Source organism: Cyprinodon tularosa, unplaced genomic scaffold (assembly GCF_016077235.1).
Source record: "Cyprinodon tularosa strain WSP-4 unplaced genomic scaffold, ASM1607723v1 ctg246, whole genome shotgun sequence".
In the NCBI taxonomy this organism is placed as follows: domain Eukaryota; kingdom Metazoa; phylum Chordata; class Actinopteri; order Cyprinodontiformes; family Cyprinodontidae; genus Cyprinodon; species Cyprinodon tularosa.
The window spans coordinates 1,313,097-1,335,587 of NW_024038913.1; the positions used below are offsets into that span (position 1 = coordinate 1,313,097).

Here is a 22,491-nt window from a genome sequence, read left to right on the forward strand (position 1 = left end):
AACCTCTTCTACACAATTCCAGCCATTCATCAGCCAAGTCAAAAAGGACAGCTGGGTACCTGCAGCAGCTCTCCAGGGTGCTGAATAAGATGACTTTTAGGCTATAGGAGCGAGGGGGCGGACGGTTTGGGCTACAGCCCTTTGGGTGGCTATATCATCTTCCTCAGAGGACAGATAGGGGTTTGGGGTGATTGCCAGGGAAGATTGAGACCTTCCATTACCATAAACTGACAAGTCCTCTGTTATAGGGAAGCGACACTGACTATGCAATTCCTTATTTTCGTTAACAGGACAGAGAGAAAGCCTGTAAATGCATAGGCTCTGACATGCTTTCTGCATCCATATTCTATCTTATTCATGCATTATTGAGCTCCCCCTTAGGATATCGTGTTACTAAAGATAATAAGACTGTATGTCATGTTTTGTTTGTTCAATTGGTTCTAGGATATTAATAATGCACCCCATGGAAAAATTTGCAAACTAATTGTTTTACCTATTACAAATGACACATGACTTTATTTCCTCTCCCTTCATGGCGAAGGGCTCTATCTGCTGGTAGAATCATGGTACAGACATAAAAAATAGAATAATAATAAAAAAAAAAACAGCAATGTGAATTTTCAGTAAAGATTTGGGCATGCTGTCTATTAAAAATTGTATAAACAAAAAACTAAAATTTTACGATTTTTTATGAAATTACTGTGGTGGAAAAATTATTTACAGTAAAAATCTCGCTTCTCATAAGGTTTGGGAAGTGTCGAAGTCAGGTTTGTTGTTAGAAGGATTGGTCTGCAAACTGAACTTGGTTCGCTTCCTACATTCTATACAGAACTGAAACCGATGAAACCCAAAACTGTGGGGCGTAAACGTAAACCGGTCGGGTGAGATTTTGGGCCGTTCAGTGGGATAGGTACAGTACGCAGAGAGTAGATGGTCAAGTTTACGGAAAAAAAAGCGAGAGCAACCGGATGTAAAGAGAACAAAATGGGGCCATCGTCACCGCCTTATGAAATAACACCTATAATAATCATAATAATAATGGGGGAGAATGGGTACAAATGGGGGGACAGTTGAAAAAACCAATTTATAAAAAAATTAAACTAATTTTTCAACTTACTCTTTAAGATTATTTGCTATTTAGCTAATATAATTTACATAAATAATCAAATTAAATTATAAACGCATGCCATCACATAAATAAATTCATAAACGGAGATTGTTATTTTTCAATGGTTATTAGAATCCACCAGAATTTTTAAAGTGCAGAATCCTGCAATGGGGATAAACCAGAGCGGGAGTGAAAGGATCCAAAAATGTAGACAAGGACACCAGATGCTGATGAAGATTTTCAGTCATCCAGGTCATAGTCATTTCAAAAAAGTTTAAAAACAATACACTGGATTGGGTTTCTAAGTTTGAAGACATTTTGCTTCCCATCCAGGAGGCCTTTTCTTTTTCAAAATGTCAGAATTGCCGTTAAGTTCGAAGCTTTACATAGTAGCCCAACAACTTATTTTGGCTTAGAAAACATGCATATTCTTCTGTTCAATTTGCATGTTTGAGTCACTTTATATATGAATATGTCAAATCTTCCTCACTGAATATAATTTGACCAATAATCTTTCATAATTTACCCAATTCTCCCGCTGTGGGGGAGCGGGAGATCGACAGGCGGATTGGTGCAGCGTCTGCCGTGAAGCGGGCACTGTACCGGTCCGTCGTGGTGAAGAGAGAGCTGAGTCAAAAAGCGAAGCTCTCGATTTACCGGTCGATCTACGTTCCTACCCTCATCTATGGTCATGAACTCTGGGTCATGACCGAAAGAACGAGATCGCGGATACAAGCGGCCGAAATGGGTTTCCTCCGTAGGGTGGCTGGGCTCTCCCTTAGAGATAGGGTGAGAAGCTCGGTCATCCGGGAGGGACTCGGAGTAGAGCCGCTGCTCCTCCACGTCGAGAGGAGCCAGTTGAGGTGGCTTGGGCATCTGTTTAGGATGCCTCCTGGACGGCTCCCTGGTGAGGTGTTCCGGGCACGTCCCACCGGGGGGAGGCCCCGGGGAAGACCCAGGACACGCTGGAGAGACTATGTTTCTCGGCTGGCCTGGGAACGCCTTGGGGTTCCTCCTGAAGAGCTGGAAGAAGTGGCTGGGGAGAGGGAAGTCTGGGCCTCCCTTCTTAAGCTGCTGCCCCCGCGACCCGACCCCGGATAAGCGGAGGAAGATGGATGGATGGATGGATGGATGGATGGAATTTACCCAATTACAGTATTCAACAAATAAACCTATAGCATTTATTCAGTGTCACTTCTGACTCACCTTATTGTACTGGTACAAATACCGTACAAAAATCAAGTAACCACAGGTGTAATATTCTTACAGACTGAATCAATTTTTTTCTCTCTCTGTATACTTTTGCAATTGTAATCCTCCACAGGGGTTGCACAGTGGTGCAATAGGTAGCATTGCTGCAAGAAGGTTCTGGGTTTAATTCCCAGAGTCTTTCTGCATGGCATGGGCGGTTCTAGATAGGGGCCAATGGGGGCCAGTGCCCCTCTAGATCATGTCCTGGCTGCTGTTATGGCCCCTGTACTGAAGACAATACTCTAATGATGATATGCGCTAGAACAGACATGGTTACTGATAGGTCCTTTGGATCTGTTTCATTTCTTTTCTTTACAAATTCTGTTTTATTAATAATAATTAAAAAATAAGATGATAGCTTCAGTGGTATTGAGATAGGATCCCAGCTTGCATCTGCTAAATGTTTTTTTTTTTTAAGACATAAAAAACACTCTAATCTTTACAGCTGAATTTATCCGTTTTCCTTGAGTTCTAATTCAGATTTTTATAGAAAACAGTAATTTTAACTTAAAATAGGTAAAATATGTAAAATTACTAAATTATGAATGTATATTGTCCTACTAAGACATGGAATATGAATTAAACCTAATTGAATTGAAATTTCACTTCATGCAGCTATCTTAATATATTTGAATCCCTTGCCCTGTTTTTTATTTCATGTTTTTCTGTGCCCCCATCAAAACACACTGTCCCCCTCCTGGGCCCCCTGGTACATTTGCTGCATGGAGTTTGCATGTTCTTCCTGTGCATGCGTGGGCTCTCTCTAGGTACTCCTGTTTCCTCCCACAGTCCGAAAACATGACTGTTAGTTGGCTTCTCTATATTCTCTGTAGGTTTGACTGTGTTTTTCCTGTTCGTCTCTTTGTTGCCCTGCAATAGACTGGTAACCTGTCCGCGGTGTACCCCGCCTCTCGGATGGATAGATCCTCCAAAGGTGCATTTTCTTCTAATGGTTTATTCCTTCCACCAAACTTTCTGTAAATATAATTGTGTGTGGCAATAACATAAGGTCCGTTCTAAAATTGCATATTGTGCAGGTCGTGTCATTTCTGCTTTAAAAATGTTTTTTTTTTTTTTTCTTAAACTTGACAAATATTATTTTAATCGGTCCATGTCCAAAGGGTGTTTTATTTTGAAGGCTAACCGGATGTAGTATTGGTGTTGTACATGACATTGGTGTTGCCAGCTGCCCCAGCTCCCAGCCACTAGGAGGAACAAGGAGGGTTCCTTGTCTGGTCCTGGCGTGGAGAAGGAAGAGGACCGCATCCCAACACAGGACGGGACTAAAACCGAGCTGCGAAGGGAGCTAAACATTTTCACTTTAACTTTTCAAGACTTTCTTTACATGGAGGGTAAAAAATGACATCGTCAGCGTGCGAGCGGAGGGCGTTTGCTCATAAAATCAACCGGTGAGACTAAAACAAAAGTTATTGTTTAACAGCTTCGGTGAATAGTGACCTGCTGGACCGAGCGCACACATAGCAGCTATGCTAGGATTCACAAGGCACCACATGATAATAGCTCAGTTTAAACGCGTGAGTTTTGTCATTGAATAAAGCAACGGTTAACTGGGGCAGTTGGCGCTCCCAAACACAGCTGGCTTTAATAACCTGTTTGACAGGCACTACGGCAGCACCGTAGCACCATTGTCAGGAGCCACTCCGGTGAAGCTGCTGCTGCTATGTCATTTAGGAGGATCATAACACTGCAATACACAGCAAAGAGCTGTGTTAACTGCAAATCTAGTATTTCCCATCAAACTTGTTAACTGTTGATCAGATTCAAGGGATACAAATGCTCAGCCATGGAAATGTGGCATCATCAGTGAAAATAACTGCACTTTAAATAGTTTTATCATTTGGTCTGATTTCTATTATGTTCTTATTGCTAAAACCACATTGGTGTTGCAAAAAAAAAAACAGTTATTTGCTCCTAAAGTATTGTCCCAAACAAGCAGATAGTCTAGTCTATAAACTAGACTATCTGCAGATATAGACAAGCACATAGTTTATAGCAGCTACTTAGGGAGTAGCTGCTATAAACTGTGTCCAGTAATGCACCAGAAGCTGGACTAATACAACACATAATGTTAAAAGTTTATTACATTCTTGTCCTGTTTAGGTCCAAGACCATTGTTTTGTCCCGGATGCAGGAAAGGGTGGGAAAGCCCGTTTTGGCTCTTGTCTTTGCAGCTCTTATAGTTTTCCTTCTTCCTGTTTTAAGTGGATATGTGCACAAGTACTTCCCCCCCATGTTTGGAATGACATGGGGCTGCTGCATAAAGCATAAGTAAACATCTTGCACATCATGAAATGGAAAACAAAAGCACAGTTTTGTTTTTCAGGGTAACAAACAGGCTTTATAAGCTTTTTCAGCTTTTTATATGGGAGAAACAGAAAGTTTTTTTTTTTTATCTATAGGGGCAGCTGTTTGTTGTCCCTGTGAGGATTGGGCTTTTTTCCAGCTTTGCCTTTAAGCCAGCCCTTCGATGAAAGTTCCTAACAGCCAGAAACAAAGATCTGGCCTCATGCCCACTGTTAGGATGAACCAACAGTTTTCTACTTTGTGAGGTTCAAGTCCCTCTATGGAACAGCTGCTGTCCTTCATTGGAAAGGATTTAGCTCATGGAGGGGATGCCTAGAGGTTTCAAGATTAACTCTACAGGCATAATGGGACATTTTTCTTGTCCAAGTATTTTTCCGTGCAAGTATTAACTCTTGTTTATTTAAAAGCATTTAAAACCGTTTATATGTTGCATGGTAATTCAGGACACCTATGCAGAAGTACAGATGTTATTCTATGCCTACTTTTGCCAATGTAAGTTTTTCTTTTAGATCAGACCTATGCATTAGTTGGACATTTTTAAAAGGTCATAGTGAATAATTGCAGTTAATTTTTGGATATATTCTACTTATTATTTACATCCAATATTATGGATGCAAAATCACATATTTATATCCATTTTCCGTCACGCTTTTTCCCAAGTGGGGTCCTGAGGGGTGCATTGTACTGACATTAAAGATGTATTCTAATTCTTATATATATATAAATAATTACAGAATAAAGACACTGTGTAGTTCAAGTTTTGCTGGTCTGTTATGAATAGAGTTACACTGGGAGTGTAACAAACAGATGTTAGCCAGATAATTAGTCAGGCTATTGACTTGCATTTTATTTAACGGACAAGCTGCTCATATTTTAGCTGAATAAGAGGGATAGGTGGCTGTAGCACTCTTTGATCTGTGTTTTGTCATGACTTGGTTTTTTCAAGCAGCTGGATTTACTTGCCAAGTGGCCATAGACAAGTATAATAACCACCTTTGAGCCAGCTGACCAGCAGTAAGCAGCAAAAGAGGAGGGAGCACAGAGTCTGTCCTTTATCTTGCAGTTTTCACTTATATTTTGGTGGGGTTTGTAAACAGAGAAGTTTACTGTAATACATCCTTTGAAATTAAAATGGCTCTTACCATCTCTAGATTTCATGTATTTATTTTTGGTTTTGTTTCTTATCAGGACAATTGCAGCAGAGGTGAGAAAACAAGTGACCAGAGAGTATGGATCGCCTCAGCTGTCTAAGAAACGAGGAGGAGCTCATCACCCTGTGAGTCACCCTGCTTTTAAAGGGCAGGATTTCTGACATTTTTAAAGAGGAGATTGACAATCATCACAAGAAGGTTCTTCTGACATATTAGATTGCTTTTTACCTCTAAAATTTTATAATTTTGTGTTTGTGGAAGGTTTGTTTTGAAAATTATCCTTATGAAGGCAAGAATGCCTTTAGATTTTTGTTGATGCATCGTAAAAGATAGAGGAGAACATGTTATAATCCTTTATCTGTCTTTTTATAATTAAAAGATATGTATCCTGAGGTAACTTTGGTTAAAAGATCTAACATTTATTTCTTTAGAGTTTTCATTCTCTGCTAACTTAAATGCTTTTAAAACAGGCAGAACAAGTTGACGCAACCAGCCTCATAAAACCTGCTTATTATTATCTGCTATTGATAAATCAGATTCTGGTCTAAAAGTGTCCTGATAACTTGGCCAACTTTACAGAATGCATTCTTCAGGAACTTAAGAAACGCTTGCGATGACTTTTTGGCTTCTGTCAGCTCCTTCGTATCCTCTGACTGTCCTCTAGTCAGACGCTAACGCATCCGTCTTCTGCTGCTCCTGTATGTAAATTTTTTGTTCTCCAACTAAAATACTTCTGTACTCCTTAGGTTTTTGGAAAGTTGTTACAAATGTACTGTGTATATATATATATATATATATATATATATATATATATATATATATATATATATATATATATATATATATATATATATATATATAAACAGAGTACAGACCAAAAGTTTGGACACAGCTTCAAAGAGTTTTCTTAATTTTCATATATATTTTTTTATACAAAGAATAAGCAAAAATTGTCTGTTGCTTTTTTAAAATCATAATTTTATGTATCAGAGAAAAAAATCAATGTGCAAATATAGATAATTGTGTCACTTATTAAATCATGAGTTAATGCTATTGACCAAACAGTTTGTTCATATTAGTTAAATTTTGCTTGGACCCATTTAATGCCTGTAGAAACAGGAAATCACTTGAGCAGAAGCTGCCTGATGGCATGAAGTAGACTAAGATATTCCAAAAAACTAAAAAAAAAGCCCATAACTATTTCCCCCTCTAAAATATCTGTCCTGTGTGATTTGCATATGTGGTACTAAATCAGATATGTATCTGATAGTTTTCAATGCGTCCGCAACTAGGGATGGGAATCGAAAACCGGTTCCTGTTCAGAACCGGTTCCGTATTTTTCGATTCCATGGCATCGTTTGGCAGCTCGCTGAATGATTCTTTTTTCGATTCCCGCAGCACCAGAGCCGAGAGCGCCAGCTCTGGGGAGCACGACTTACGTCACGTTTTTTGCGTAAGTTACGCAACTTACGCAAGTTACGCAAGTTACGCAAGTTGGAAGAACTATTAGAGGAGGAAGACAACGTGCTGCGGTCACTTTGTGAATCAAAGCCCCGTCTTTCCTTAGCCCAGAGGGTAGATCAGGAAATCCAGCTCTATAAAAGCTTGCCCTCCATCCCCTGCAGGGATAGCGCCACACTGTGGTGGTGGAACAAGCAAGATACGCTGCCCTTGCTATCTGGACTGGCTGAAAACTACCTCTGTGTGCAGGCTTCCTCCACCCCATCTGAGAGGGTGTTCTCCACGGCTGGAGACACCATAAGCGCTGAAAGATCCCGTATCCTTCCAGAAAAAGCAGATATGCTCATCTTTCTGCAAAAGAACTGTTAATTTTCCCTACTACTGTTTTATAATTAGTATTTTTTGTTATTTAAAATAGGTTATTATCCCATCATTTGTTATTAGACATGGTTGGTTATTAAGTTTGTTCTTGTATTCATTTTTCATTTAAACACAGATGTTACTCCAGTTTCACATTTCCTGTGGACATCTTGATCTTTTTGAGTTTGTAAGATTGTGCAATAGTTAAGTAAACAAAGTTGATTCTGATAATCAAACTGTTTGTTCTCCTTTTTCCCCCAAATTGGAATCGAAAAAAGAATCGATTAAGAATCGAATCGTTTCATAGAATCGAAAAGGGAATCGGAATCGTGAAAATCTTTTCAATTCCCAACCCTATCCGCAACTAAACAGTCATACTGCTTTTTATCCAACTTATAGGTCATTGCCAGGGCTCACATCTACACAGACTTCTCTGCAGCATCAGCATCACTGAATGCTTTAAAAAAGCCATTATTAGTAGTTGTACTATTTTTTTCTTACTCTCCTTTGCCAACAATGTTGTCATGATGTTATCAGCTCCCGTTGCACCAGCATTTAATAACACAGAGAGACCTGCATCCACCATGTATTGTTTTTGCTTTTATTCAACAAAGCTTTATTTAACCCTTCTAACATTCATCATCCGGATCTTCCGTAAACTGCAGGCTGCTGTGTAACATCTTGAGCATCAAGAGCTGTTTGGGGAATGTAACCTAAGACATGTATAGATCTGGAAAGGGTTACCAAGCCGTTTCTAAGGCATTGGGTTCCAGTTAACCAGAGCGAGAGCCATTATCCACAAATGGAGAAGAATATGGAGCAGTAGCCCCCTGTCAGGAGTGTTTGTCCTACTAGAATTACTCCGGGAGTCATGGACGACTCGTTCAGAGGTCACAGTGGAAACCAGAACAGCATCTTAAGCAATGCAGGCCTCACAACCCCTACAGACCACAGCCAGTGTCTGACAAACAGATCAGCATCATGATCACTGTTAATGCTGTTATACTGTTTATACATACATTTTATAGTCTATTTATACATACCATCTGTACACTTGTAATGCATATTTATATCCTGTATAGCACTTCTGGATAGATGCTAACTGCATTTCGTTGCTTGTACTTGTGACAGTGCAATGACAATAAAGTTGAATTCTATTCTATTCTATTCTATAACAGCCATTATATTCATTGAAAAGATTAATACCTGTAGACTATAGGACATTGGTTTGTAATCAGCTAAAATGAAAATGTGTAAAGAATTTAAAATATAAATAAATGTTTTTGATCCCTTTAACAATTCAATATTATTTGTGTATTATTCATTTCTGTACATGTTAGTCGTATTACCTTTAGTATTAACTTAGTGATGGGTAGATAACAGTTTGGTTGTCTCTGACAGTTGCCCCTGACGGAAGTGGTGGAACCTGTGGACTTTGAGGAATATGTTAGCAGTCATGCTCCTGGGGTTGAGGCTGGCCCCCTCAGACAGCTGGTGGAGTTTCCCCAGGATGACCTGGAGCTCCTCCAGCTGGAGAAAGAATGCACTACACTGGAGCCACCTTTGCCTGAGGAGGGGGAGGAGTAAGTCAGAGGGCTTCTGCACAGCTCATTATGTTATCCTGTGATCTATACATTATTGCACTATTGGCATCAAATTTGCTATGATGGAAGATGGGCTTTAGAAGATAGAAGAACAAAGCCTTCCTCTTTGAAACTGTATGAACATGAATAATAAAAGCATGTCTTGCTCAATTATTCAAGTGTTTTTCTATGTAGCTCACTAGATCCTAGAGTGAGAGATGCCCTGGCTGTCTACACAGATGACTGGCTTGTCATTCAGAGAAAGTAAGTGGTGCAGTTGTGTGACTAATTGAGTCAGTTTCATTGACTGATGCCATATTTTTAAAGTTTTACTGTTTTCTTTGCCAGATTTCAACACTACAGCACCACTTACACCCCTCATAACTCAGAGCGACAGCGAGAGAGGCAGCGGGGGCTGGTCAAACAGACCTTTGAACTGGACGAGGCGGCTGCGCATGATCGCCAGGACGACCAGGTAGCTGATAGGGGTGTTCAAACTCTGCATTTTTAAATGTTCTTATACTGTCTATTTGAATATGGAGTCATAATCAAGGACGAGTGATGCTAGGAATCAAAGCCGGATTATAAAAGTGATAGTTGGCTGTGATAAATGTAAACTGTTTGTAACCCAGCATCCATAATAAATAAAGGTCTGTACCCTTTTCAACCATTCAGCTTTCTTAAGATTCCAGATATTTGATTAACATCAAGAGGATCATTGCATTATTACACTCTGTTCTTGAGAGGGAAGGAAAGCTAACGTCAGCTGTGTCTTCTTCAGGAAGACTTAAAGCGGAGGTCAGTTAGCCTCGATGAGACCCCCCGGGGCAGCTGGGCCTCCAGCATCTTTGACCTGAAGAACTCTTCCCCGGATGCGCTGCTCCCATCTGTGCTGGAACAAACAGCTGCAGAGGACATGGACCGTATCAACACGGAGGCGCGCTCACAGGGGCGCCAATGTGACCTGCTTGGCTTGTACCCTCCCCCTGATGAGGTTGGTATGAAAGTAACTGGTATAGTTGACATCAAAACCTAAGTAATTGTTGGGTACAGATAATGTATGTTTATCAAGTAAGTTCAAGGCTTTTAAAATATGTTCAACTCAGTCACAGTTAATGCTTTTTTAAACATAGAAAATAACAGTAAATTATAGAATGGATGCATAGATGCCCAGGGTGAGGAAGACTGATACCTATACGGTGTTTGTTGTGTAGTTTTAAAAATGGACTCAAAATCAACCAGAAGAAGTGAGCATCTTTCAAAAAGACCATGAGGTTTTTACAGGACAATGCTTCGTTGAATGTCTGGTGAGGCATTACACACTTTAAAAAAGAGAAGATAATGTCATGGAATACCACTAATGCTAATAATAACACAGATTTTGCCAAGCCAGAGAAAGGCTGATAAAGCATAAAAGGTAGGAAGCCATAGCTCCCTACCCTGGTGCCATAATGCTATGTTCAGACTGCAAGCGCTGGAAGCAGCTGTCAGAGCCGCTCAGATCCCCATACAACGGCGGTGCTGTGTCTCTGGAAAAACCTCTGGCCCGGTCGCCTCTTTGGGCTTTTCTGCTTACGCTCGCGGTGGCTGGAGGTATTTTTCATGTACGTAATCCAAACTGCAGGCACCAGAATAATAAAAGTGAACATATTTTGCCGGCAGGTTTCGACATTTTAAGGTAATAGTTAATAAACCATTTTAGTGGAGTGATCATGGCAATCTGCATCAGCAGTGCTGTGTCTGTCTTCCTGGCAGCTTTCAGATCAGCTTCTCTGATTGGTTGATGTGGCGTGTCGAGCAGCAAAAGTTACATTTTTCCAACTCCAGCACCTGCTGCTTGTGCAGAGCGTCCTGCACCTCAGAAGCTCATGAGGTGCTGCTTCGATGCGTAAGGATGCGTTGCTCCTGCTGGCCAAAACATGCTGCAGGACCTTTTTATGCGCCTTGATGCTTGTCAGCCATTCACTTTGCATGTAAATCAGCTGCTTCTGCTGCCTCTAGCGCATGCAGTCTGAACGTAGCATAACTCATCACTACAGAAAATATTCAGCTAAGTTACCTAAAATACAGATATGGGGAAAACAGCTGTTGCTAAAAATGTAGCGTGGACCACATTCTTTTACTATCTTCCTTCGTCTTTTGGTTTCTCCCTATCAGGCTGTCACCACAGTGACTCATCTGTCTCCATTGAACCCTGTCTTCTGCATGTTTTAAAAATTCTTTTACCGTACTGTGAGACAACATGTCTTTTAGATCCACTTTTGTTTTGAAATACATTTAACCATATTTTGTTTAACTTTTTCAACTTATTTTATTAATTTGCTAGAGAATCATTTTTACATTAACAGCAAATTGACAGGTAAATGGAAGCGGATGTTGGCATAGCAAATTATGTGCCACTAAATTAAAGGTACATACTTTTATAAGGGATATTAACATGCTGTCAAATAATTTAATGAGTATGATAAGAATAATACTAATTATTATCTTGCCTATGGTTTAATCAGAGAAGGCAATGACACTTTAAAATTTTCTGTTACTTACTGGCTTTGCCCTAGTTAAGGAAGTTTAGATATTTTTCTTTCTATTATTAATAATATTTAGTGAGCTTTCAAAAAAATGTTTCCATAATCTGCTAGATGGGATCAGGTATCAAGGATTTTTCTTAGCAGTATAGTTTATTTGCATGACAACCATGATTAACAACCTGATCTCAAAAAAAAAAAATCTGTATTTCATTCCTCAACAGTCATTTGCTTTTTTCTTCTTCCCTCTCGATCTGTTTCTTTATGTCTGCGTACAGATCGATGTCTGTCTACCATTCGCATGACGTCATTGTATATGTTATCTGGGTCTGTCTTTTTTCCTCCCTGTCTGTTCCCTGTATGGCAGGACGAAGCCGTGGAGAGAAGTTCTCTACCCGAGGTCCCAAAGGAACACTGTGGCCAGAGGATTTTGGTCAAATGTTTATCACTGAAGTAAGACATATGAGGAAGATTATACCCTAAGTTTATTTCGTTGTTCTTTCTTTTATTGTCCAAATCCAATCAAAGTCAGTAAGATTTTATTGTGACATAAATTTTTATAGTAACAATTTTTTCCTTTTTTTTTAGATTTGAGATTGAAATCGAGCCAATTTTTGGATCGCTAGCACTTTATGACATTAAGGAAAAGAAAAAGGTGAATGTTTCAGTGTTTCTACAGTCAATAAAGCTAAGTAAGGCCACTTAGTTATTCTGAGCTCATGTTAACTAATTGAATTTCCCTTCGCTCTAAAAGGTCTAAGTGCTTTCTATTTAGTTACCATCACTTGGGCAAAATTCAATAAAATTCCTTTATAGCACATTTCCATCATTATCTTACCCTGCCTCGTCCTTCCCTGTTTCCCACTTATCTTTTTCTCTTACAGATCTCTGAGAATTTTTACTTTGACCTAAACTCAGATCAGATGAAAGGACTCCTGAAACCCCACACACCTCACATAGCCATATCCACGCTGGCTCGTTCTGCTATTTTCTCCATCACATATCCCTCTCCTGATATCTTCCTGGTCATTAAGGTATGGAAAGTTAATCTCTAATTAGTAGTGGTTGGAGGAAAAAAATGTGAAGTGTTTTTTTTCCATATTTTGACATACAGATATTTAATCTGAATTATAGAAATACTGCAGTTTATTTTTTACCCACTTAAAACTGAAGTCTTTTTAATGTTTCTGTAAAAGTTTCTTTGAAAAAAACTAAACATTTTGGGTGAGGAAGCACTCGTATTTATTCACACATAAAAAGGAAAAAAAATCAAACAAGATTAAAAAAACAACAAAGAAAGGCACATATAACCAAGTGCTGATGGTTAGCAACGTTTTGCTCTGAATTTGAAGTATCTTTATACCTCAGTATTTTGGTCTAGTGTTCTGTTTTCCTTTAAAGATTTAGTCGATATTAGCCATTGTTTTTTTTAGAAGCTAGTCTACAGCTGGGTGACTTTCAAAACTATTGTTGACATAGGACGTTTTCTGTCAGTACGGTGCTAAAGGATGTCTCCAAAACCTGTAAGTTGTTATCATATGGCCTGCTAATCATCTACTGCCCATTTGAAGTTATATTCCTGTTTCATCAGAAAGAGGTGAGCAAGGAGAAAATCTTTTACTCTCAAAAAATACTCTAAAGGTCAGAACCGAAAGTTTGCAAGACAGAATACATAAAAGGACTTGGAAAAATAATGCTTTTTAAAGAACAGAGGATGCATTATGAAGAGATAAATAAGCATTTAACAAATGTTAACTGTTTCAATTCATCCATTTTCCGTCATGCTTATCCCTGCTGGGGTTGCAAGGGGTGCTGGTGCCTATCTCTAGCTGTCTATGGGCGAGAGGTGGGGTACACCCTAGACAGGTCACGGGATTATCTCAGGGCAACACAAGACAAACAACCATTAAAGCACGCATTCAGAGAAGCCAATTAACCCAACAGTCATGTTAGTGGACTGTGGGAGGAAGCCAGAGTACCCAGAGAGAACCCTCTCATGCTTTAGGACAACATGCAAACTCAATGCATCCCGGGCCGGGACCCGAACCTGAACCTTCTTGCTGCAAGGCAGCAGTGCTACCCACTGCGGCACTGTGTCTAACTATATCAGCTGTGAAATATGGTGTGAGAATTTTGTTTACGGTTTGGTTGAGACGAGGAGAGAGCTCAGGAGATCTCCTGAAGCAGTGATGAACTGTGCAACATAACAAAACCCAAAATATATCAGGAATACAGTCAGAAACTACTCAATGGTTACAAGAAACATCTCCCTGAAGTCCATAGGTGTTAACACTAGCTATGAGAAGGGAGGGTGTGCAAACTTTTTCCTCTCTTAGGCTTTTCACATTTTCGTTAGTCATTTGTTTTAGTAGAAAAAACATTTTTTTATTTTTTACCTCTTTTACATGTAAACAATACCTAATAAACACCACTTATTTAGTGTGTCTTCATTTTGTTTGATTGCATGGGGAAAAACGATTGCCTCTTAACACTTGTGTATGAAATTTATTCCAGCTTGAAAAAGTTCTTCAGCAGGGAGATATCGGTGAATGCTGTGAACCTTACATGGTCATGAAAGAATCGGATTCCTCTAAGGTAATCGAGGCAAAATGTGTTTGTGTTGCAACCCTCTGCATGTGCAGCCAATATACATACACATTAGACCTTTTTTAAAGTTTAGTCACAAACATTACCCAATTCTCCCTGGATAATTTGCTGTATCCACTGTCCTCTTTAGTTTGCCAAATTTTACGCTTGTTGCAGAAGAGTCTAAGCAGTTCAATGTGCTTTGCACATATTTTAACCTCTCTTGTTCCACTTCAGCACAAGGAAAAGCTGGAAAAGCTCCGTCTCCAGGCCGAACAGGCGTGTTCTCGTCTCGGACGCTTCCGGATGCCTTTTGCTTGGACAGCAATACACCTCCTGAACATTGTCAGCACTGGAAGTCTTGATCGCTCTGACCCTGACTCTGACTCTGGTATTGTTGACCTCACTGTGCCCTTTTCACAGACCCCTATTTCCTATACATTCAAAGTTTTTACCTATATACAAAACAAGTATCAGCATGCATTTACCAGATTGGTCTTTCTGCTAGAACGAAAGAGCCATGGGACCTGGAATGAGAAAAAGAAGAAGGGGTATGAGAGGATGAGTGTTGGGGAAGAGATGTGCAACTTTGCCACTTTCCGCCCAGCAACGCTTACAGTCACCAACTTCTTCAAACAGGTCAGACTGGAAGCAACAGGCTTGTTGAAACATATTGTATCAATCCTAACCCTGGCACATTTGGATTTAAATTATTTCTATTCAACCAAGATTTTTTTTATGGAGATCTCTCAAAAGATAGTTAAACAATATAAATGAGAGATCAACTTTAATTTAGAAAAGTATAATTTTATTTATAAACTTGTATGAGGGAAAATTATTTATCCTCACTGTCATAAACATAAAAAAATCATAATTGGCATCTATAATGGAAATTCACAATGGAGAAATTTACCTTTGCATTTAACCCAGACATGGGCAATATGGAGTCAACAAGTCATCTCCATGTCATGTATTTGTTCTACCCAGCCTCTGAAGCAGTTGAGTCCAATCTTCACAGTGAATTGACCTGTGCAGATTGGACTCACCTGGTTAATTGGCTGGGTAGATTAAATACATGACATGGAGATGACTTGTTGACTCCACATTGCCCATGTCTGATTTAACCCATCCCCTTGGGGTGCAGTGGGCTGTCATGTGCAGCACCCGGGGAGCAGTGTGGGGTTAAGGGTCTTGCTCAGAGACCCAGAGTGGCAGTCTGTGGGAGTGGGGCTTGAACTCAGAACCTCAGGATTCCATTTTTGAAAATGAGAGTTCTCCTTGCCATGACCCTAATCTTTAGCTGGATCTATAGATTTAAGTCAGGAGAAACCCTGACTGAAACATTCATATTTCTTTCAATTTAAAGGAAAATGTAGATAAAATGAAAAGATGAAGTTGATTCTTCCAAGTAGAGAGAATAGTTTATGTGCTAAATTATATTTTATAAATCCAGCATTAAATCTATTAGTTCTGCAAGTTATAATAACTGGATATACATTATTTAACATTATCAGTTACTCATATAGTATATCAGTTTATTGTTAAAGTGATATGTAAACTAGTCATAATATCTGATATCATCATCATCATCATTTATTTTGAGCAATATAAGGGGAAGAATTTAGTTTTGTTTATCAACATTAACTAAGCATAAAACATTACTACTCTATTAGTTATGAAGTGCTACCTCATGATGTACATTTATAAAGTAGGCTAGATTAAATAATGCTACATTTTGTGCAGTTAATCATTACAATAACCTGCTGTTATGTAATTATCCTTCTGTTTGGCTCGTTTAAAGGAGAGAATCATAAAACATCCCAGATCAAATGTTTCACATTATTAATTCATAACTTTGAAAGATCCTGAAAACAGAACTTGCCAGATTTGTTGCGCTGATTGAGATTAAATATTGCATTAAAATGTGCTTGATTCATGGTGGCTTTTGCTCTGATGGTTCATCTTTTTCTGTTTGCTCAGTTATGCACACTGTATTTTGAACTATGATAAATCATTGGTTAATATTTTACCTTGATTTTTTTTTTGTGTAAAAAAAAAAAAAAATGAAATGAGCTGCTGTAGCAAAAACCGTTTTGTTTTTATGTATTTAACTCAGTTATATTAATTTCAACTATTGTTCTAGAAGCTAGATGAAGTAACGTTAAATAAGGACCACATTTCTGCTGCCAGAATGAAATAAAGAAGCTCCTCCATATCCTTCAGTCTCATCTATAAGAAAGTTATCAGCTTGTTTTATGCAGCCTCTTTATTTTCTTTGCTGTCTGTGTGCAGTATGATGAAGCACTAAAACAAAAACTGGCAGCCTCCTCCACTAAACAAAGCTGCATCTTAGTACAGCTTGCTTGGACTTTCTTGAGAATATTTCTTTTGTTATTTTGTGAATTTTAGACATAATTTGATCACTTTTTTACGGTATCTCTTATTTTCCTGCTATGCGTACCAAGGAGGGAGATAGACTGAGGGATGATGACCTCTACAAGTATTTGGCAGATATGCGCCGGCCATCCTCTGTCCTGAGACGGCTGAGGCCCGTCACAGGTAACTGATGCAATCTAATGTGCTGAATTGCATCTAAAGATTTATGGAAGATTTTTAACTAATTTCATGTAGGTTTTTTTTATGTGTTAATTTATTTTTATTTTTTTGTGTTTGTGGTCCACAGCTCAGTTAAAAATAGACATTTCTCCAGCACCGGACTCGCCACATTATTGTCTGTCACCAGAACTGCTTCATGTGAAGCCTTACCCTGACCTGCGAGTCCGGCCGACCAAAGAGGTGCTGGAGTTTCCTGCTCATAATGTGTGCACACCGCACACCAAGTACAGGTGAGCGTTTAACAATTAAAGACAGGCGTGCAAACAGTGACTTGACCTGTTCAGCCACTCACTATGCGCATGCTTATTTATTGATTGTATTTATTTATTTAATTCTGCAGGTTTTCATTTTGAATATTTTAACTGCTTCTAAGATTTTCAGAAATGGACTAAAGAAGGAAGCAAAACACATTTAAAAATTCTATGTAACATTTATTTACAAATAACAAAATTGTATAATTTAACATATTTTCTATTAGAAAAGTCGTTAACATAAGCTTAGAAAGGAACGTGAACATAGATAGATGGGATGAATGGAGTGCAATGATGAAGAGGAGAACTAGATGAACTTGGCTTATTCAGGAAAATGATGGATCTTCAATCAGCTATAATAAAGCTTCACTCTGGAAGAAAGAGGAGAATAGCAAAGGCATTTATTGAAATGAAATATCAGAAGAATTGAGAAAATTCATTTTGTTTAACAAGCTAGTTACCATCTTCTGCAGTTTGGAAAGCTGCTCATCCTGAGTCTTAATATCTTGTTTTTGGGCCCAGTTCCAGGTCTGCAAACCTCTCAAAAGTTGGAAGTGCTTTTCTGCTCTATCCTAAAAGACATAAAAATAACACAGATTTTCAAAAGAGAAGACGGTAAAGAAAAACAAAATGCACCAGCCTTGTGTGGCTCTGAAGTGTTTGTTTAGATTTACCTGCAGCTCCTTAAGGCCGGTAGGTGCAGCGTAGTTTATGTACATCTCCAGCTGTCGAACCTTCGCCTTCAGTTCGTCTTCGTCTTTCTCCAGGCTATTCAGCCAATCTTTTGTGACCTGCGTCTGAACCTGTTGCTTTTCTGTCTGTTCCTGTCAAAAAATGAATTGACTCCATTATTCTCTTTGTCGGTGGAGACTTTTATACGGCCTGCAGCCAGCAAACTAAAATACATATTTTCTTTGATAGGATCTTTCTTTGATCTATTTAAATTTAAAGTTAGATTTTTGCATTATAATGTGGTCTGATGCACGAAAAGCAACATAGTATTTACACACTGTATTAATAGTCTTATAGATCTTATATAGTGCTTAACTTGGTCTACTGAACTTTAATCCAATAGAAACAGAACTGCAATACTCTCCTAACCTTTTCCATCATCTGTACAGTATATCTATATAATCTGTGTTGTAATCAGGGAGCTATTCAGATTAACACATGGAATTCAGTGTTTACATTTCTCTCTCCTCCTACCTGTAACAGCTGCACGACTTCCTTTATCTGTTGCTCCATTTCTGCAGCCTCTTCAGTCTGCCTCCCCAGCTGTTGGAGAGTTTTCTCATGATTCTTCAGAGTCCTGCTGATTCTTTCCATCTTTGCCTCTGTGGTTTCAAAAACGTAGTTAAGCGATTCGCTTAACTGTATGACTCCAAACATGAGCACGTTAACTTCCTCCTGAGGTGCAGCCTTGTCGGGTGTGCTGCTCGTTTTCCTGATAGGGCCCGCATGGACTAATCCTAAACACCCAGCTAAGCACAGGAGACACAGGCTCCACATTTTTATATCTACATCAAAAGATGCAAGATGTGCAGATATATCTCTCTTTGACTCAGATGATCCTCACCTACAAAAGGATGAACTTTCAGGTCCTGCTGCATTATCTTTTATAGGGACTGAACATGCAATAGTATCGTGAAACATTAGCTCATTTGTGGTTCGATCCAAAGTTTAGGTGCACGGCCTTGGTCCCGGTGACCTTCTCCTAGTGCTTATCCAAAGAGAGTCTAATTTTAGCTCACTTATGTTACACTTTTGCAACATGCCTATGAAGCAAGTTGGTGATGTTCTTGAAAGTAAAACTAAAATCATTTGTCGAAATAAAATGAGCGCAGTCCTCTTGGTTTTTAGATTAAACATGATTCTGTGTTAGGATTTTCCCCCTATTATGGATAATAGATGTTTTAAAATTTGAACTGTAGTTACCTCTGATGTTTGACTTGGACTGGTGTTGGTGACATTCAGGAGTGAATATGATAAAGGGTCAGACTTCTCTCACGTACGCACGAGACTCGTTTGCTACCATGATTTTTTGAAGTTACGATTTTGTTGCTTTAAAATAACTTGTTCTTATTTAGTCATAATTAATTCAAAAAAGAAGCACTGTAGGGCATCCTATTTGTATTTCTTTACAGTATAGGAGACAAAACAAATATTAGGAGTAAGGTTTTTTTACTTAAATGATCTAAATGCTCTAAAAAGGATTGAGGGGGAAAGCTTACACTGCACATCCCCCTACAGTACATTCTCAATCCCTACTAGCATGTGAAATACGGTGGTGGCAACCTCATGCTGAGGGGATGCTTTTCTCCAGCTCAGACAGCAGAGCTTTACAGAGGTGATGGTAAGAGATATTGAGCTAATCACCGAGTGTTCCTGGAAGAAAACCTGTTAAAGCCAGCATATACAGTCAAAGTTTTAATATAAAACATTTCCTCAAAGCATATTTAGGTGTTATAATGACTAAAGATAAGACTTGGAGCCAATTTGTAATTTATGTAAAATGGGTTATTTAAAAGAAAAAAAAAAAAAAAAACTAAATGTTGGAACTGTAACTATACAGTTTATGGCAATTTTTTTTCATCACAATGTTTTTTATCACTGCTGCTTATCTTTATCAAGGCTGCAATTTAAAAATGATATAGAATTGAGCAGGGGTTTTTAATGTTTTCCTGGCCAAGGACCCCCAAACTGATGGCGAGATGGAGCAGGGACCCCCTAATTATATATATATTGTATGAAATTGTGTTATATCAAACTGGTCCTATAGTCACTCTATTACAGATGGACTAATGTAATGAAAGTAATTTCTCCCTGGGATTATTAAAGTATTTCTGTGAATGAAATGGTACCCAGCTTGAACGAGCTCCTTTGTGTCGCTGAATGTGTGCATTGATGACTGAAAGACATCTTCTGCCTCCATTTATCTGTTTACTACAGTGTGTAGAATTCATGTTAATGTGTAATTAAAGACATTTCAATTAGTGGAAAAAAATTGCTGGGGGTAATACATAAAAAAACAGTCTAATCAACCAAAACTTTCGCGACCCCCATGCAGTACCTCCGTGGACCCCCTAGGGGTTGAGGACCCCCTTTTGAAGACCTCCGGTCTAGAGAGCTGTACTTAATGAAATTTCTCTTTGCTTACACTTGTGTGTACAAAATGACAAAATAAAATCTGTCTGTCGAATTTAAAACTCTTTGAAATACCTTAGAACTGATGTTTACAGATACAGTTTCCAACCAATCTGATGAGGATTTAGAAATTTTGCAAATGAGAATGAGCTTTAATTACAGTCTGTAGAACATACCTTAAGACTTAAAGCAATATTTCCAGTAATGGGTTGTCTGCAAAATATTGATTGACTGGCCTGAATGCATAACATGTTAATGCTTTGAAAGACACTATGTGCTTTTGTTAACAAAACTGACATTACAATAAGAAAAGAAACTAATTTTCCCTATGCTTTTGCAGATTTTTAGTTGTGTTGACTTTTTTTCTCTGTTGTCTCCTCCTGTATGTTCTATGACAACCCCCTCCCCCCATTCCACGTCTCAGGAACCTGCTCTATGTTTACCCACAAAGCCTGAACTTCAGCAGTCGTCAGGGCTCTGTGAGGAATATTGCTGTTAAAGTTCAGTTCATGGCAGGAGAGGACCCCAGTCAAGCATTACCGGTGAGGAACGATTAATGTGGCCTGAATGTGAGACCCTTCCCCAAAAAAGAGTAATAAAGAACAGCTGAAGGCAGCGTTAGCCAATTAAAGATTGTATTTTAAGAGGATGTCTTCTTTATGTGTACAAAACTATACTTTGTTTCTATTCAGAAATCTGCAGCAAAATATAGTGTGTTTTAGGATGCTAACTTAATTCTTTTGGGTGGCTCTTTGATGTCCATGCAGATTGCTTCTGTAAGCAACAATAGTCATGCTACCTGTTAACGGTTGAAGGCTACACTCACACTCTGCCTTTTTGAGCAGGTCATCTTCGGAAAGTCAAGTTGTGCCGAGTTCATGAAAGAGGCGTACACTCCCGTCATCTATCATAACAAGTAAGGCTGACTCACTCTGTGACGCTCTCTAAGTCTGTTTAGCGCTCTTAAACTTTGACTTGCTCATAAGGTCCCCTGAGTTCTACGAAGAGATAAAGATGAGGATTCCTGCCAACCTGACAGACAACCATCATCTGCTGTTTACCTTCTACCACATCAGCTGCCAACCTAAGCAGAACACTCCTCTGGAGACTCCTGTGGGCTACACCGTTAGTATGCTCTAGGCCTGGGTTTAATCCTTTCACCCACATGTTAACTTGTTTGGCAGCTTTTTTTGTAACGTTACCATTTGGGAGAGATCACATGTCTTTCTGCCTGCAGTGGATACCTTTGATGCAGCATGGCCGACTGCGTACCGGCTCCTTCAGTCTTTCTGTTTCTGTTGAAAAGCCTCCGCCTAGCTACTCTGTGCTCACCCCTGACGTAAGTGTGTGGGAATATCAGCTCGCCTGCCTTCAGCTATTCGTTTGCAATGTCAGTGGGAATAAATTGTGTCAAATTTCAGGTTCAGCTTCCAGGCATGAAGTGGGTGGATAATCACAAAGTAGTATTCGATGTCGAGGTGACAGCAACCTCCTCTGTTCACACTCAGGTACATAAGAATGCTTATTATACTGAGGATTATGTTTACTGATGTGCATTTCTTTTAAACTTACATTATAAACATTCATGGTTATACTTTCAGGACCCACACCTGGATAAGTTTTTTACCCTGGTCTATGTCCTTGAGGAGTACTCCTTCCCGTTCCGACTCAAGGATGTGATTATCACTGAAGCCAACATGGAAGGGGAGCTGAAGGCCAGCATCGGCGCGTTGAAAGGGGCTCTCCTCGATACCTGTATCAGTTTTCTGCATCAGCTGCTCAACAAGCTCATTCAGCTTATTGTTTACCCCCCAGTCATTGCAGGTCAAATTGGTGAGTGGCTGCTTGTCTATAGTTGAAGTTCAGGATAACGGAGTTATATTTGTGAATATTAGAGTAAAATTGTGAATATTTGTTTACATCTATTCTAAAACGCTCTGTATCATTTATTTGTACTTTCTCTGAGATCCACACTGCAATACGATCTAGAAATAAGTCAGTTAAGTGCATTTACCCTTATTTTGAGAAGGTAAATAAGATGATTCACCAACGGGATGACTATTTTTACTCTTAAAATAAGATAATTAATAATATGCACTTGAAATAAGACAATGCAGCTGTTTTTTCTTA

The 22,491-nt window shown here is 39.0% G+C and overlaps 2 protein-coding genes across 3 annotated transcripts in view; one reads left to right on the forward strand and one right to left on the reverse strand.

Moving 5' to 3' along the window:
• The first annotated feature begins 3,553 nt into the window (after positions 1 to 3,553).
• LOC119785306 (dedicator of cytokinesis protein 7-like) overlaps positions 3,554 to 22,491 on the forward strand; it is a 33,177-nt gene continuing 14,239 nt past the window's right edge. For both annotated transcript variants that reach the window (XM_038287873.1, XM_038287874.1), the window contains exons 1-20: positions 3,554 to 3,768; positions 5,873 to 5,960; positions 9,058 to 9,239; positions 9,435 to 9,503; positions 9,588 to 9,714; positions 10,021 to 10,233; positions 12,132 to 12,217; positions 12,353 to 12,419; positions 12,649 to 12,798; positions 14,279 to 14,359; positions 14,588 to 14,741; positions 14,859 to 14,989; positions 16,816 to 16,909; positions 17,034 to 17,196; positions 20,786 to 20,903; positions 21,207 to 21,277; positions 21,348 to 21,486; positions 21,599 to 21,700; positions 21,783 to 21,869; positions 21,963 to 22,194. In XM_038287873.1, the coding sequence (XP_038143801.1) occupies positions 3,719 to 3,768; positions 5,873 to 5,960; positions 9,058 to 9,239; positions 9,435 to 9,503; positions 9,588 to 9,714; positions 10,021 to 10,233; positions 12,132 to 12,217; positions 12,353 to 12,419; positions 12,649 to 12,798; positions 14,279 to 14,359; positions 14,588 to 14,741; positions 14,859 to 14,989; positions 16,816 to 16,909; positions 17,034 to 17,196; positions 20,786 to 20,903; positions 21,207 to 21,277; positions 21,348 to 21,486; positions 21,599 to 21,700; positions 21,783 to 21,869; positions 21,963 to 22,194 (2,404 nt within the window). In that variant the 5' untranslated portion in view covers positions 3,554 to 3,718. The remainder of the gene's footprint in view (positions 3,769 to 5,872; positions 5,961 to 9,057; positions 9,240 to 9,434; positions 9,504 to 9,587; positions 9,715 to 10,020; positions 10,234 to 12,131; positions 12,218 to 12,352; positions 12,420 to 12,648; positions 12,799 to 14,278; positions 14,360 to 14,587; positions 14,742 to 14,858; positions 14,990 to 16,815; positions 16,910 to 17,033; positions 17,197 to 20,785; positions 20,904 to 21,206; positions 21,278 to 21,347; positions 21,487 to 21,598; positions 21,701 to 21,782; positions 21,870 to 21,962; positions 22,195 to 22,491) is intronic.
• On the reverse strand, positions 17,395 to 18,815 carry angptl8 (angiopoietin like 8). The gene is made up of 4 exons (XM_038287875.1): positions 18,424 to 18,815; positions 17,892 to 18,041; positions 17,679 to 17,789; positions 17,395 to 17,588 (listed from the first exon to the last, which is right to left on the reverse strand). The coding sequence occupies exons 1-4, from the start codon at positions 18,724 to 18,726 to the stop codon at positions 17,571 to 17,573; spliced, it is 582 nt and encodes a 193-aa protein (XP_038143803.1). The 5' UTR covers positions 18,727 to 18,815; the 3' UTR covers positions 17,395 to 17,570.